This window comes from Lytechinus pictus, chromosome 1 (assembly GCF_037042905.1).
Source record: "Lytechinus pictus isolate F3 Inbred chromosome 1, Lp3.0, whole genome shotgun sequence".
Taxonomy (NCBI): domain Eukaryota; kingdom Metazoa; phylum Echinodermata; class Echinoidea; order Temnopleuroida; family Toxopneustidae; genus Lytechinus; species Lytechinus pictus.
The window spans coordinates 31,214,756-31,231,198 of NC_087245.1; the positions used below are offsets into that span (position 1 = coordinate 31,214,756).

At 35.3% G+C, this 16,443-nt stretch overlaps 1 protein-coding gene across 10 annotated transcripts in view; it reads right to left on the minus strand.

Moving 5' to 3' along the window:
* LOC129260935 (uncharacterized) overlaps positions 1-16,443 on the minus strand; it is a 32,477-nt gene that overhangs the window by 14,101 nt on the left and 1,933 nt on the right. For 6 of the 10 annotated variants that reach the window (XR_010293740.1, XR_010293746.1, XM_064100305.1 and 3 more), the window contains exons 4-8: positions 14,974-15,083; positions 8,489-8,631; positions 7,869-8,043; positions 7,041-7,159; positions 3,730-3,777 (exon numbers count right to left, since the gene is read on the minus strand). Coding sequence is in view for 6 of the 10 variants with exons in the window: in XM_064100305.1 (XP_063956375.1) it covers positions 3,730-3,777; positions 7,041-7,159; positions 7,869-8,043; positions 8,489-8,631; positions 14,974-15,083 (595 nt within the window). In the remaining 4 variants the exon portion in view is untranslated. The remainder of the gene's footprint in view (positions 1-3,729; positions 3,778-7,040; positions 7,160-7,868; positions 8,044-8,488; positions 8,632-14,973; positions 15,084-16,443) is intronic. The other 4 variants (XR_008584590.2, XR_010293751.1, XM_054898961.2 and 1 more) reach the window with 1 other exon arrangement.

The window sequence follows — 16,443 nt, forward strand, 5'->3', positions numbered from 1 at the left end:
GAACAAATGAGTTTATATGAAAACAGAAAAATGAAAGAAAAAACAATTGTTTGAGAACAATTGAATAAACAATGAGAATTAAAGTTAACATGTCAAGGTCAGTATTAATGCTATGGAGATCCTCCCACTCGCTACTCGACCAATATTTGTGATGTCGCACATGAACAACTCTCCCCTTTGGACACTGAAAATTTCCCCAAAACATATATATTTTTGCTCATTCTGATATGATACTACAACTCTTTATCCATTATGAAACTTTTATTACGTCCTCCAAAGAAAAGAACATCCGATCTCCTGACTTGATACAAAGTGAGAGTTGACGTAAAGTATTACAGAAGTAAAGGGGGAGTTGCACAGGTGTCACATCACACATCATATTGCCAAAAGGAGGATGTCCATAACAATAGAGATCTCTACATTCAATTGCTAATTACTTGTCCAATACTGTTCTCACTCAAATGTTCACTGATCTTATCTTTTAATATTCTTTTATAAAAAAAAGGCAAACTTGGTCCAATTGCTTTATTTTCCTTTTATAGACACTATTAACATTTACTTTAGAGATTAGAGCTCATTAAATTTCAAAATAAAAATGGCAGAGCATATTAACTGAAATCCAACCTCAATAATGAAAAAAAAGATGTTTGTAATACTGGTGAAATTTTAATGAAACCAGACAAAAATGGGAAAATTATTTCATGATTTTTTTCTGAATGATATAAACAAGTATAACATAGTCAGATTTGCTTCTTGTAAATAGGCAATGATGCAACAACAAAAAAACCACCATCTGTTGCAAACATGATTAAATTTGCAAAGCATTTGAAACAGTGGAACTTGGCTAATTGATACCTTTTAAAAGGAAAGTTCAACAATAGTCCTCTACCTTTAGTGAAAAGTGCTACATTGTACTTTTTCATAAAACTTTTTTCAATAACTAATGCTGAAATACATATTAACAAATTGACTCTTAGCCAATCAAACATCATGATGTCAGTACAGTATACATTCTATCACTATGTTGTCATTGATACATATGTTTTACAAACTAAGGAGTGCCCCAGGGACAGCTATACTTGGGAGATTAACAAAAACGGTAACTATGCAAAAACAAACAAGTGTCATATATATTCTCACTAGTTGCAGTTCACTGGAAAGAAATGCCTATTTGAAATTTTCAGTGCAGTGGGGATCCCATCTTGCAAAGCATTCATGATTTCCACAAGGCTCTTCTTATTCTGCCTTTTAAATGAACTTTGAAGAGCAATACATAAAAGTGGCAATAAGCGTATACGTTTACATCATAAAATGATCATATACCGTCTATGTATCTAGGTGCACAAATTGAGGGCTTCACTATCATTAGGTAAAACAGAGAAAAAATGACATGGGTGCTCGGGTGACTTTCCACCTGAAATTGTAAAAAAGAGACTTGTAAATAAAAAAGAGCCTGGAAATTCCCCATTCACTACAATGTTAAAGCTTATCCATTCTTGCAGATTTATGAGGTAGGTTGTCAAAAGTAGGGCTCCCAGAAAAAAAAAGATTGCCTGCAGAAAAACCCCCAAAAATCATAGTATTGAAAACTGTATATTCTCTCGCAAGCGTAAATACACTTATCTGCATAATTATGAAATTTCAACACATATATCTGCATAATTATGAAATTTCAGCAACATGCACAAATGCTTTCGGAATGCACATTTCTGACTAAATACACGTGTATATATTGAAGCATTCTTGAATTTTCTTTTGTAATTATACTCAGGATAATTTAATTTTGTCTATGAATATCAGACAACTAGTTTGAATGAAGATGCTAGGTTTCTGATTTAAAGCTTTTTGGTGAATGCGAATGTGTATGAAAATTACAGAGAAATTAGTAAAATCATGACCACACAGGCCCTTCAACCCACTTACAATGCTTGAATTATGGCACCTCACAGCCAACATACATGTGTATTTAACCCCAATGCTTTCCCCACTCTCATGTAATCATCATATCATGCAGTCCTATTTTACTATTAATCTCTATTAGGACAGATACATGTAATGCAGGGCTCCACACTAACCCTTTTTTCTATTGGTCCAACCTGTTCATGTCAGATCAGTAGATTCCCAGTTTTCCCATTTTTTACTTGTCCAAACCTAAAATTTACTGGTCCCCAAAAGACTTGAGTTTTTTTTGCTGTCTCTTATCCCCCCCCCAAAAAAAAAAAATACATACACAACATAATTCATGAGAGCCATTTATCAATTTTGGAGAGCCATTTTCATAATTTACGAAAGACAAAATATCATTTGTATCAGTTGGATATATTTATTTTTCACTGGTCATGTCGGACCAGTATTAAAATCTGGCTATTTCTGAGAAGTTACTGGCCTAGCAACAAATTTTGCTGGTCTAGGACCATCAGACCAGTGCCAGTGTTGCGCACTGGATAATGATCCAAGTTATGCATGAAGTTTGTATCTACTGTACATGTGAAACATACAGATAGCATTTATCAACAGAAAAGTGATGGCTCAAAGTCACTAAAAGGGTTTCAGTTTAATAGTACGATCACTAATATGATAGTCATACTTAAGTTAGCTTCTGGAAATCACTAAAATCTTATAATACCTTTTAATTTATGCTTGGTAACATGACTTTAAAAATATCAAAAAACTTTTTGATAATAAGAACATGTTAAACATTTGAAATAAAGGACGACTGATTCAGGATATTATCAAAACACCCCCACCCTTTTAATCCATTTTGAGTCCAAGATGCATCATCTTTCAATCTGAGGGACGTGGGCTCGATTCCCAGCCATGGCGTGTTTTCCTTCAGGAAGAAAATTTACCCACATTGTGCTGCACTCAACCCAGGTGAGGTGGATTGGTATCCGGGCCGGTAGGATGAAATTCCTTGAATGCTTTGGTGCCTACATGGCAGCACAGCTAAAGCAGCGCTTTGTATCCTCAGGCAATAAGCAGTTTATGAATCAAGCTGTCATTATTATTTTGAGTCCATATTTGGCAAAAAGCAAACATTTCACAATAGTTGATGGGTCTGGTATGATCATGATACATTGGTATCAAGCTGTTGGCCCGGATATTCTTCATGCCAGAGGGACAAAAGAGAAGATTCTTAAACATTTACATGAGGCATTATTTCTGGAGCCCATCAGCACAAAGTTTGAATACTTCATTACAGGTTAAAAAAAATAGATACGGGGGCTTGGGGTGATTTTGCCCACCCCCCCCAAAAAAAAAAAGAGCCCCAAATTCTTCCTATTCACTGTGATGTTTTAAAGCTTATCCAATGTTGCAGATTTAGGTGGTAGATTGAGAAGAGTTGCCCCGAAAATAAATTGGGTTATTGCCTCCAGGCTGGAATGCTTTACTAATGCTTACATTGCATCCAACAAGAATTGAATATACTAGCAAAACAATATTAATATAATTTGCACAAACTATATTTTCAATCCTAATATGCAGTAAATTCAGTTCGTAACACACACCAATACAGCTGAAAATGGTCAGAAGTTTTGCTTTGGCATAGATGGTTATATGCAGGAGATATAACGGTTCTTTTGGCACTTTTCAACAAATCCAGAACAACATACAAACATTGAAAAATACATGCCCTTTAATGGAAAATGTAAAGCCGTGTATAAATAGATCAGATCAAGGCATACTATGTAGCTGTACAGTTTAAAACCAAGCAATTGCTTAGGTTACCTTTTTCTTCTTCCGGTTTAGCAACATTATCACTGACTTGTACATCGACTGCATGTACAAAGATATAGGAAACATTGAGATTATGAACAATGTCAATCTGGGCCCCATCTTACAAAGAGTTACGATCAATCCAATCAATCACAACTATGGACGGCCAGTAATGTCGACATCTAAAAATGCAAATTTGGTCAAAATATTGTCTAGATATGATGTACATTCATACATTTGCCGTTCCCTTGAAGATTCAATGTGATTCTCTTTGTTTTATTTTGGGAATTCCCTGTAGAAAAAATTATGACACTGATGGCTTTCCATAGAGTTACGATTAATTGGATCAATCCTAACTCTTTGTAAGACGGGGCCCTGTTGAGATCAGAATTTCAAAGAAATTGTAATAACATTAATAATATATGGACATTCCAACCAATAAAATCTTAGTGATCAGAGTTCAGAACAGTGGTAGGACCGCTGAAATCGAAATTCCGATTAGATAGAGCCTCCCTGTAGGAATAAGAACAAATTAATTTCCAAACTGTAACGATGTCATCATCGGCTGTGACTTGAAGCCAATTTGGGTTTTACTCCGACCACAGGGCTTGCGCAAAGCAAAATTATGATATAATTCGTCCTTTAACATTATGCCGAACTTAAAATGACATAACTTTACTTCTTGGAACTTTCACATTTAATTCAAAATGTGATTTATTACAAAACTTGTGTCGCATAGTGTTCGCTGGGCTTCAAGATAATTTCTTCTTCTTTTTTTTATTTAAAGATACTCCAACAGTGTAGGGAATACTTGAGCCTAAGGGCACCAGACAATTTTACCCTCATGACAGCCAAAAGTGCTTTGGGGCAACCATCTTTTCTAAGGTTGCCCCAAAATCTATCAGAAACAATATTTAGGGATGCCAGTTGGAATCGATCAGAGGGCCTGAAAATCACCTAGAATACATTATTTTGTACACAGAAATGCTAAAACTATGGCCTGAAAAAAAATTACCAGAGCCTGAATTCAGGCTTTTGCCTGAAAACTGGCATCCCTGAATATTTAAGAACATTTAGAAAATCAGTATTCTAGTATTCTACATGTACACACAGCAGAATAACGGCTATGCCTTTACAGCATAATTACTCATTGAACGATAAAACTAGCCCCTGAAATGAAAGATAAAGCCCCTGAAATTCAGCAATCACCCCAATGTGACTGACATAGCTCCTAAAAACAAACAAACAAATTCTTACCCTGTCATATTATTATAAAGGCCTAATTGTCTAAAAAAAAAAAAAAAAGCAGGTTTAATATGTGAAAAAAGAGGGGGCAGGGCAGGAGTAAAAAAAATACATTAGGAAAATTTACAATGAGATAAGAAAAGATAGAGACAGAGGTTGAATTTTGAGAATTTTTTTACAGAAAAGAAAGAGGGATATGATACAAATCAGAGAAAAAAACATAGAGAATTGTTTTGCAAAAGAAACTAATAAACAAAACAAATACAAGAGAAGAAATTAAAAGAACAGGGCACGGAGATAGAAGAGGAGAAAGGGAGAAATAGAAAGAGAAAGAGCAGAAGGAGGAGAAAGAAAAAGAAATAAAAAATGGAAAGGAAGAGGAGAAATGGCCAGATGGGTGGAGTGAGCGGGGTGGGGGGGGGGGGGGGTAAGAAAGAGGAGAAAGGGTTCAGAAAAAGGACAAAAAGAAAAAAAATGTGAAGAATAATAAGGAAAAGGAAAAGATCTCCATGAACCATCAACAGAGGAGAGTACAACATGGATGAAACAAAGATTACATACAGTGTAGAGGTACATTGAGGTACAATTCAACAAGATATTTGAACAAACTAGTAATTGAATACTGTATCAATTGAATGTTGAATGATACCAGCTACATTTAAAACCCCATATAACATAGCTTGTTACAGTTTGGCAGAAATGTCCCATTGGTATAGTATGCAAAGTGCAATGAATAGCACATTATAATATTGTTTACAATTCTTGAAAAGTTCAGAATCAAATTACCTTGTTTCGCTGGAAGTTATTAATGCAAAAGAGAGAAATAGTGGATTAAAAAAGCACACAATACTAATTTCTACATTGACACAAGATAAAAGCATGGTGACTGAAATAATATCACACAGCATATCTTCGGTCCATCAGTTACAAAAGGCATTAATAGACTGAAATATTAATGATTAAAGGGTGTTTTACAAGATGGAAATTTAAAATTCAAATTAAAATTTGAATTGTAACATTTGCTCTAAGGTGGCCGTGAGGAGAGTCAAAATCAGCCGTTATAACATATTTTGTGATAGCTTCATATCTATACTTGGTTTGAATAAAACCTGTTTTCAACTTGCCGTATTGCCACCGTTGAGCAAATGTGACTGAGGTATAAGACAATGTTTTAACCCAAAATACACCAGATAAGCCATAACTTGCTTGCCTGAACAGCCATGCAATTGATAACCTTGCACCAAGATTCTTGCGTTAGAAGAGTTTACGCATGTCATGTACAGGAAATATGTGTACAATGCATGATCACTCATGCATGGAAAAAAAAACATTTAAGCTTGGCATTTTGCGAGGACAAACGTCCATTAACACGGCACTTTAGTATGGGCCTGGATACATGTATATGAACATTGCAACCCTGCAAATGCACAAAATTGGTTTGACAAGGTTAACACTAAGCCCTGGAACATAATTGATTGGTTGATAGTGGTTAGAGCATTGGACTCATAATTGCAAGGTTGTCAGTTCAAGTCTCCGCTCTGCCATTGTCCCTACTTTGATAAAAATACCCAAGAGTAATATCTGTCATCTAATAAGGTAAACCACTATGCCTGATTAACCTAGACGGAAAGCGTTTCCTAGGAGATTGGTTATATACCAGCTTGGCGTTTGCCAGCAAAAAAAAAAGCTGTCCTGTCGAGTTCCTAAAGGAGTTACCATGAACAGAAACAAAAGCATTTTTGCAATTAATTGCATTGATTATAGTGTATGAGGCGAGACAAAATTCATAAAGTGTGCGCAATCTCCCCCTTCCCACAAAAAAAAATAGCGAAGGGGAGGGGCAGTTTCCCTGACTAACCATAACAAGGTCTCATTTCTTCTCCAACCCATTCAAAGTTGTGTTGGCTCAATCATGGGAAGTCCTCAAACTCTGAGAGGTGAGCCGGTGTGCTCACTGAGGGAAGAATGTTCAATTAACAGTTCAATTTAAGAGTTTGGAAAACAAGAGATTAATTCCTGCCATGAGGCAAAGAGGTCTGTCATCAGAATGGGAAGCTGGCTGTTTTATTCATACTCACCATTGTTATCTTCGATGCTATATCCACCGCTCTTGACGGCTGTGAGGGTGATCCCTTCATCTCCCTTGGAGCCTAGCTGCTTTTGTCTCTGCTCTTGTATCTTCTTCTCCCCACGCGACCTGAAAAAAAGGATAGCGACATGAACTAATCTCACACGCAGTCTACCACTTAGAACAATTCATACAGAAGGATAGGTAGCGCTTCTATGGGAATTACAATAAACAGTAAGACATTATTTGAGGAGTAATTTTCTCATTCAACACTGAAAATGCGTCAGGAACTCATTTTGTAGAATTTGACATGGAGTTCAACATGACATACATGTACATGTAGGTCAAACTTGTGCATTTGTTAGTGAAAAGCGACACCTTGTTTGGATTTTACATAAAGTACATGTAGGCAATTGTTAGTGTCTACAGGCATCTCCTGTGACAGAGAAGCACTCTCATGCAATACACAGTATATCTGAACCATGCAAGCAAAAAGAATGCTGAAGTCCTTTTAGGTAAAAAAGTATCAATTCTGAGATTTTTGCAGAAATTTCAAGTGGAAGTCCGATTCTAGTATAGGTGGCGAAATTCTATATTCCATTTTTTCGGGATATGAAAAGATTTTGTTCAACACAAAATTCAGATACAGACTTTGTACTATTAAATGCATTAAAAAAAATTCAGCAAAATCCCATCTTTGCACATATGAATGCCACCAATTCATGTAGCATTTAAGAAATTCTTTCCAAATTCGTCCCTCGGGTGGAGAGCGGCAATGAGGATTCATGTTTCGTGAGTTGACTACTTTGACCATGAGAACAGCGATAACAATACTCACTGCATGCAGGTCAGACAGACCGCCAGGAGCACGACAAGGACAAAGAGCACGCAGACGATCGGGACCATGATCTTGTCCAGGCCGGTGTCCAGCTCAATGATGCGCTTGTCACCAATGAACACAAGTGCCTGGCCAGTGGCGTTGTTGATGTCTGCTACACTCCCCTCCACAATAGCTACAAAGAGACAAGATTTTGATTTTTAGAGAAGAGAAAATTTGATAGTTCAGTTAAATATTTCTGTCTCCATAAACTAACATCAAATAGATTTTAACTTTATATTCATATTTGAAAAAAAAAATACAGCACATGCAATGTAAACATGTATGTTGAAGGTATATGGGCATACAGTATTATGACATTGTGGGGTAGGGGTAGCAAAATATTTAAAACTAAATAAAAATATGAAAAAATGTATATTCAAATATATATTTATGTTATTTAAAATATATATAGAGTCTGCATAATCACATTTGCTCTCCTCTAAATTATGGTTTTGCTGAATGTGTAACATAGTGAAGTCGAATTTTAGGCCAGAAATGTAAAAAAAAAATTATGATAGTGGTCTTCAAAATTTATGAAAACAAAACCATCTCAATACTGGAGATAGTAGAGCACTTACTGACTACTGTGGCTTTAGGAACGACATACTCCATGGCGGCGTCAGACGCCCTGTCGGCCTCAGGAATCCTTACATAAAAGGTCATTTTGATGTCCCCATTATAATACTCGGGAGAATTCTCAGAGAGTACAATGGTAAAGGGGCTGCAGAAAGATTGAAAGATTGTAGAAACATATGATTTAGATATATTATCATTTTATGTAACTGTTTTAAAATCCTGTCGGACTACATGTATGTACTATGTAGAGTGCTGATTAAAATATAAATTTCATATAAATTAAGTACACATTTAGCTTTATGCTTGTGGAAAACCATAAAAAATACAACAAAAATATTATTATCAAAAGTCTACAAAAACAAATGCATTTTCATGGATTTCCTATTTGTAGCCATATTGCATGGTTAACTATGCATGGCTGATCGCTATAAATAAGCTAGCTTTTGAAAGGTATTCATTTATTCAAATTATAGAAATTCAAGCATTATTTTGAAGTACTTAAACAAAACTTTTGTGATTCCTTGATTTCCTTCATCATTTTCTTTAAGGTATAAAACTTTTGAGGCATGCAAATTTCATCATGAAGTTCAGATACTGTAAAGCCAAATGATTTTCAAAAATATTCATTATTCAGATTGTTTCTACTCACTCACTCATGAGTACTAAGTAATCACAAAATCATAAAGAGGAGACTTAAGCTTTACACTGATGGGTCATTTTATTTGTGATACACTGTAAGTTGGGGTGTAGTGGTTAAGACTAGATAGTCTTTCAATTTGAGGGCCGTAATTTCGATTCCCAGCCATGACGTGTTTTCCTTTGATCAGCAAGAAATTTACCCACATTGTGCTGCACTCAACCTAGTTCAGATTCTGAACGATTTTATTTAAGAGCAATCCCCCAACCGCTGCCAGGCCGAGAGATGGCGTGATCCCGAATTGTACGGGCGAGGAATCCTCGCCCGTACAATTCCTCGCCCATACAATTCGGGATCACGCCATCTCTCGGCCTGGCAGCGGTTGGGGGATTGCTTTTAAATAAAATCGTTCAGAATCTGAACTACACTCAACCCAGGTGAAGTAAATGGGTACCGGCAGGAAATAATTCCTCAAAAAGCTGTGAGCACCGGAATCTGTAGACTAGCTTAGCCGCTGGGGTAATATATAGGAGAGCCTTGGGCACCTAACAAGGTGGATATGTGCACTAGATACAAATCCTAATACTATTATTATCATTAATAGAGCATCAGTTATTCTTGGTTCTGTTTTTTTTTCCTGTCCAGTGAACAGTATTGCATAACTCAACTTGGTGATTACACGATAATCAAATACTTGCTAATTACTTTGAGGCCGTTTTTTCTACCTATCTAATGAACAATACTACAATTCATTTCTATTATTAATGAAAAATACAATTCTCATACAGTACAATGCTGTCATTTCAACCTCCAATGACAATTTTTGTTTAAATGGTATACTAACATGTATCCATAACAATTCTACAGATTATCTTCAAAACAAACAGAGAAACCATGGTTAACGATATTCATACGTAGTGTACTACTTACTAGTAGCTTGCAATACATATTTACTCAATGATCAATGTGCATACATGTAGGAAAATAACTTAATTGTTAGACTAAGACTAGATTGCTACTTATATGTATAAATATGCATGCACCTTTAGACCTACAATGAACGCAACAAGCGTTCAAAATAAACCTCAAAATTGCCATTGAAAATGTTCCAAATTTGATAAAGACAATCAAAACATAAAATGGAAAAAGAACAATAAACTAAAAATGAAAATGAATGCTCAATGAATGAGTACCATACATGTATGAGTATGATTATTGATGAACATCAAGCATACACGAGCCTTGTAAGGGGCGTCTGTGTATATCAGCACTCTCAATGATTAATCTATCAATAATTAAACACACCCGCACAGGCTGCACCCAACAGAGTTCTTTCAGCAAAGCATAGTGATACAATGAATAGAGCCATTTAGACTTGAGTGCTTTACTGTATCACAATACAAAATTTCATTAATCATATTCAGTGATCAGTATTGTCAATGTTTTAGTTGTATTACATCTTCATGAACAAGTTCAATGAAGAGACAAATTTTATGTATGTCCTCCGTACAGTTCATGTAAAAAAAATTGAATATGAGCACAAGATATATGAGCAACTTTATAGGAGTATCATTTTTTTATTACGTACATGTATGTAGCTCCATATATCCCTGTACCACGGAGCTCCATGCCTATTCACTGCTAATTGTAATGATGTATTTTATGTATCATACAATTTTATTCATTTCATGCATTATAATGCATAAATAGAATAAAGTACATATGCTGACTTTTAGAAGTAGCCTTTTGGCCTCGGGGGGGGGGGGGGCACTTCCATTGACGAGTGGATACCAGCCACGACCATGGGTTTCGAAAAGCACCCTAAACAAGTATTTTCCATATTCTGAAAATGCACCCCTTAACAAGAAGTATTGGCATGTGAAACCCTACCCTTAAAAAGTATTGGAAGCAAAGTGGTACCCTTGACAAGTATTTCCTGAATTGACCCCCTAAAGCGATATTTAAATTGTTACATCACATACATGATCACGGACTTCGGCTTTAACTTTAATACATTGGGTTTTGTACCGCCCCACCTCCCAGGCCCACATATCGCTCATATCGGACTCTAAACAGATTATAAAGCATTTCATTCTTTTTTCACACCCTCGCAAATTTGACTGAAAACATGTAGCTTTCCTAGCAAAATACACCATTTTGGTATTTTAGTGTTTTTGACACCCTCATTACATTACATACCGGTACTTAACGTGCCCAATCTTGAAAAAGAGATCCTTTTACCTGCCCCCCCCCCTGGATTTTGACCTTAAAATGAATACTGTTCTATTATTTATTTCAACCTCAGAGGTGATGCCTGGGTAATTTGGTAGGGGGTGGGGTTGAACTTAAGGTGTTCAATTTTCTCCAAATTACTATCGTCTACCATTTTCAACACCTATCCCTATCTCTATTCAAATTTTTTTTCATATCCCCCCCCTTTTTTTTCCTTCAAGTTTATTTCACTGGGGGCTGTAAACGCCCACCTCCCTCTCTCTACAAGCAGCACCTCCTTGTTCATCCTGCTTTACAACAAGTAGACAATGTCAACAGTAGGCTATTGTCTATCATAACAATAGACAGTAGCCTACTCCATATACTACGCCTACTCACGTTCATGCAACTCTGCATGCAAGCACTTCATGTAATAATGGAGTGTATATACTACCACTCATAACACAAACACAGGGAGATACTATGCTTTGTCAAATTATGCAATGCTTGAGTGATTCTGGTCCATTGGATGTACAGTATTTTATAGATCCCTGAGGCTGTTTAATGATCCAATGCACTATGAAAAGTGTCATCTTCAGATGGCAAATACAGGGTGAATAGTTAATTCCTCTTCCTCTTTTACTACTGTACTACATCATTTATGTATGTATTGAAATGCACACGCATGCAATAACTAGAAGTGCACACACATGCAGAAAATGATATTTAAAAAATTATTGTTGTTTTATATCTATCAGGGTAATCCTTTTTTGTAAATACATGTATCAAAAGTGCAAGTGGTACAACATTATCCTTTTGAGAATGGGGGGGGGGGGGGAATACAGCATGAATGAGTGATCTACATGTAAATGCATGTATAATTTTATAAATGGAGATCATACCTGAGATACATACGTCAGGATGATTAAAAATTCTACAATTAAGTACCTGTGGTCTCGGAAAGCCCTCACCTGTTTCACTTATGTGGGCATACCAGCATTTTACCAGATTGGAATTATTACATCAGGGAAGTGTTATAACACTTCCCTGATTACATCATCTAATAAGTACACATTACACTAGACAATTGCCTCACATACAGTGTAGGAGACATTTATCATCTTATTATTTAGTAACTTGTCAGTAGTTATTTTGTTGGGCAGAGGTTCTTAACCATTAAAAAAAATTCAGTTACACCTTTAAAGAAACTTTAAGCAATGGCCTACATGCAATTAACTCTGATGCCCTTCTGATATGCATCAATGCCCCTCTTATTGACATCAATTGCTTTTTTTTTAGTCATTTTGTTATGTTCCCCATTCTATACTCTAATAATAATAAAGTACATGAACCCTTCAAAAAGAGATATTGTCCAAAAAACAATTGAAGTTTGAGGCCTGCTAGTATATTAACTATGAAAGGTAATTTTTTTTTTGTATCTCAGATGGATGCCGTACAATAACAAGTGGAATGCCTCTGGCCGTCTCACCTGCATCACGCGATTCAATATAGCAGCAGTGCTGATTTTGAAAACTACTATAACTCGCACAAGATGTTCAGTGATACTTGGTTACTCTTATTTCCACGTTTTATGAACTAGACCAATACACTTATAGAGATATGATGACAATTCAACAAATACCCCCAACGTGGCCAAAGTTCTTTGACCTTACATGACCTTTGACCTTGATCATGTGACCTGAAACTCGCACAGGATGTTCAGTGATACTTGATTACTATTATGTCCAAGTTTTATGAACTAGACCAACACACTTTCAAATTTATGGCTTTAATTCAACAAATACCCCAATTTGGCCAAAGTTCATTGACCCTAAATGACCTTTGACCTTGATCATGTGACCTGAAACTTGCACAGGATGTTCAGTAATACTTGATTATTATTATGTTCAAGTTTCATGAATCAGATCCATAAACTTTCAAAGTTATGATGGTAATTCAACAGATACCCCCAATTCGGCCAAAGTTCATTGACCCTAAATGACCTTTGACCTTGGTCATGTGATGTGAAACTCAAGCAGGATGTTTAGTGATACTTGATTAACCTTATGTATAAGTTTCATGAACTAGGTCCATATATTTTCTAAGTTATGATGACATTTCAAAAACTTAACCTTAGGTTAAGATTTTGATGTTGATTCCCCCAACATGGTCTAAGTTCATTGACCCTAAATGACCTTTGACCTTGGTCATGTGACATGAAACTCAGGCAGGATGTTCAGTAATACTTGATTAACCTTATGGCCAAGTTTCATGAACTAGGTCCATATACTTTCTAAGTTATGCTGTCATTTCAAAAACTTAACCTCAGGTTAAGATTTGGTGTTGACGCCGCCGCCGCCGTCGCCGTCGGAAAAGCGGCGCCTATAGTCTCACTCTGCTATGCAGGTGAGACAAAAATAAGCAATTCATCAACACAACAAGAAGAACACATACATGTACATACTGCCCAATTAACAAAATAGAATTACAGTGTAACATTCTGAATGACCTAATTGCAGATCCCATATTATGACCAAATGTACGTATCAGAAGTTGTCAAGACCAGTTCTAAAATGGATCAGTCCACTAATTCTTAATTTTTTTAAACATAATTGTCATCCAAGTATGTCTGACCCATTAAATTATTCACATACTATGAGTGAACAAGCTCTCTCCAAGCAAACATCCATACTGTGAAACTTAATCTTCTTTTATTCAAAGCAGCACTCATACAGAAACTATTTTGAGAATATTTGCCCTATCAAATATTCCTCCCACTTCCTGAATAGGTAGACTGTGACCCTAACCTATTAACCAAACCAACACAGCAGAAAAATACCAGTCTTGGAAACATAAACAGAAATACAATTATCAAATCAAATTGCACTCTCTTATTTTCTTGCAATAATTGAGGCACATTTCCATAATATTTAAGTCACATTTTTATATCTAAAATTTAAGTCACTTTCAATTTTCTTTTAGTTAACAGATACAATTTCCATGAGAATCTTAACTTAAAGATCAACATATGGGCTTGTAACAAATCAATCTTTATGCACATTTAAAGTCACACAAAGCATAATCAATAACAGATTAAAGAGAAAAAGAAAACAGGACAGGGGAATTAATTAAAAATTGCAAGAAGAATGCCTTTATTAATTCTATTTTCTTCTGAAAACAGTCAGCAAGATATTGGTAGAATACAAATGAATTGTAGCTGATTACACACTAAATTTTTACAAATATATTTGACAGATGAAATCTCATCTATTCTCTTTCCTAATTTCCGGGATTAAATCAATTTTTCATGTTATTCTTCATCAAGACAGTACATCAGGGCCCCGTCTTACAAAGAGTTGCGATTGATCCAATCAATCACAACTATGGACGGCCAGCAACGTCAACATCTATTATTCATATTTGTTCAAAATATTTTCTAACTATGATGCATATCTCAGGCATTCATTGTTTTCTTGAAAATTCACTGTGCTTCTCTTTGTTTACAAAGGACATTGTGCAAATATCCTGGAGAAAAAATTATGACACTGATGGATTTCCATAGAGTTACGATTTATCGGATCAATCGTAACTCTTTGTAAGACAGTACATCTGAACAAGGCTTTAGACTACAGAACTTACTCATTGTATGCCGAGATCTGACAGGAGGCAAAGTTACTTGAATCCATACAATAGTTGTTCACACTTGTAGTTACTGACGATGTGAATCCAACAGTCATGGCCTGGTCCCACTAAAGATTATAAACAAAGAATGATTCATATTAAAATGTATGCAAAGTGGGGGAAGGGAGGGATCAAGGTAAATGCTGTGGTTGTGACTCTGGTTGTCCCCATTCATAACAGCAGATTTATTACTTCTGACTTCATATTGAATAATAATTTCAAGTTCCCTCTGAAATAAAAATCATTTGACAATTATCATCAAGCTACATATAAGAAACAATAGCAACATGTTTGTGTATGCCTTGGCTAACCAGTCATCAAGTATGTACTCAGATCACACTGCCATTTAAAGAATCATCTACAAGTACGATGATACACCAACCTGGTGGACTGTTCTTTAACGGATGATGATGATGATGATGATGGAACATGTGAACCCTAATAAAATCATGAACAACATAATATACAAAGCTTTTTTTTTACAAAGCTAATTTTATCATAATGCCAAAGCTTTTAATTTTGAATTTTACTTCTTTCTTATCTAACTGAATCAAGTCACTTGTGTGCCTTCCATTTAAAACTTGGGTATCTCTTCAAAGATCAAATCATCATCCCCTTTTCTACTATTTTCATTCATATGTATTTCTTAAAACTGAATCCATAACTGCCAACCCTGACAACCAAGAAATAAGTACAGATTTCTAAGAAATTTCCACAAATAAAATAATTTCCTCTCCAAGACTACATAAACATTTTCAAAAAATAGGAACATGCAGGTCCATTCCTTTTCCAAAAATAAGAATATTCATTTTTAAAGGTGAAGTTTTAATAAGTTAGTCTTCATAAAAATCAGAAAAATCACATAAAAATATTAGTGAAGGTCTGATAATAATTATAATAATAATATTACATCACTTTATAGCGCATAATAAACAGAAAGTTTCTCTATGCGCTTTACAATAGAGGAAACAAAAATACATATCATAATAATTATAAACAAAGAAATAGACCTATAAATTACAGCAAATTATTCAAACTTACAATTGTTATCAATAAAATTATTTCCAATACTAAACCTAGTTATGAGTTACGGAAAAGATGAGTTTCAAGTAAGGACTTGAAAGTTGAATAAGTGGATGCCTGTCTGATATTTAGGGGTAATTTATTCCAAAGGGTTGGTCCAGCTACAGCAAATGATCTACCACCATAAAAGCATGTGTGGGTTTTGGAAATTTGAAGAAATGCTTGTTTGCTTGATCAAAGGTTACGGGAAGGGTTAGAATCATTTAGTAAATTGGACAAGTATGATGGAGATAAGCCATGCTGAGCTTAAAAACTTAACAAAGAATCTAAAATGTGATGCGTTTTTCTACAGAAAGCCAATGTAATAATGAAAATCAATCCAAGAATCAGAAAGTTATGATTATT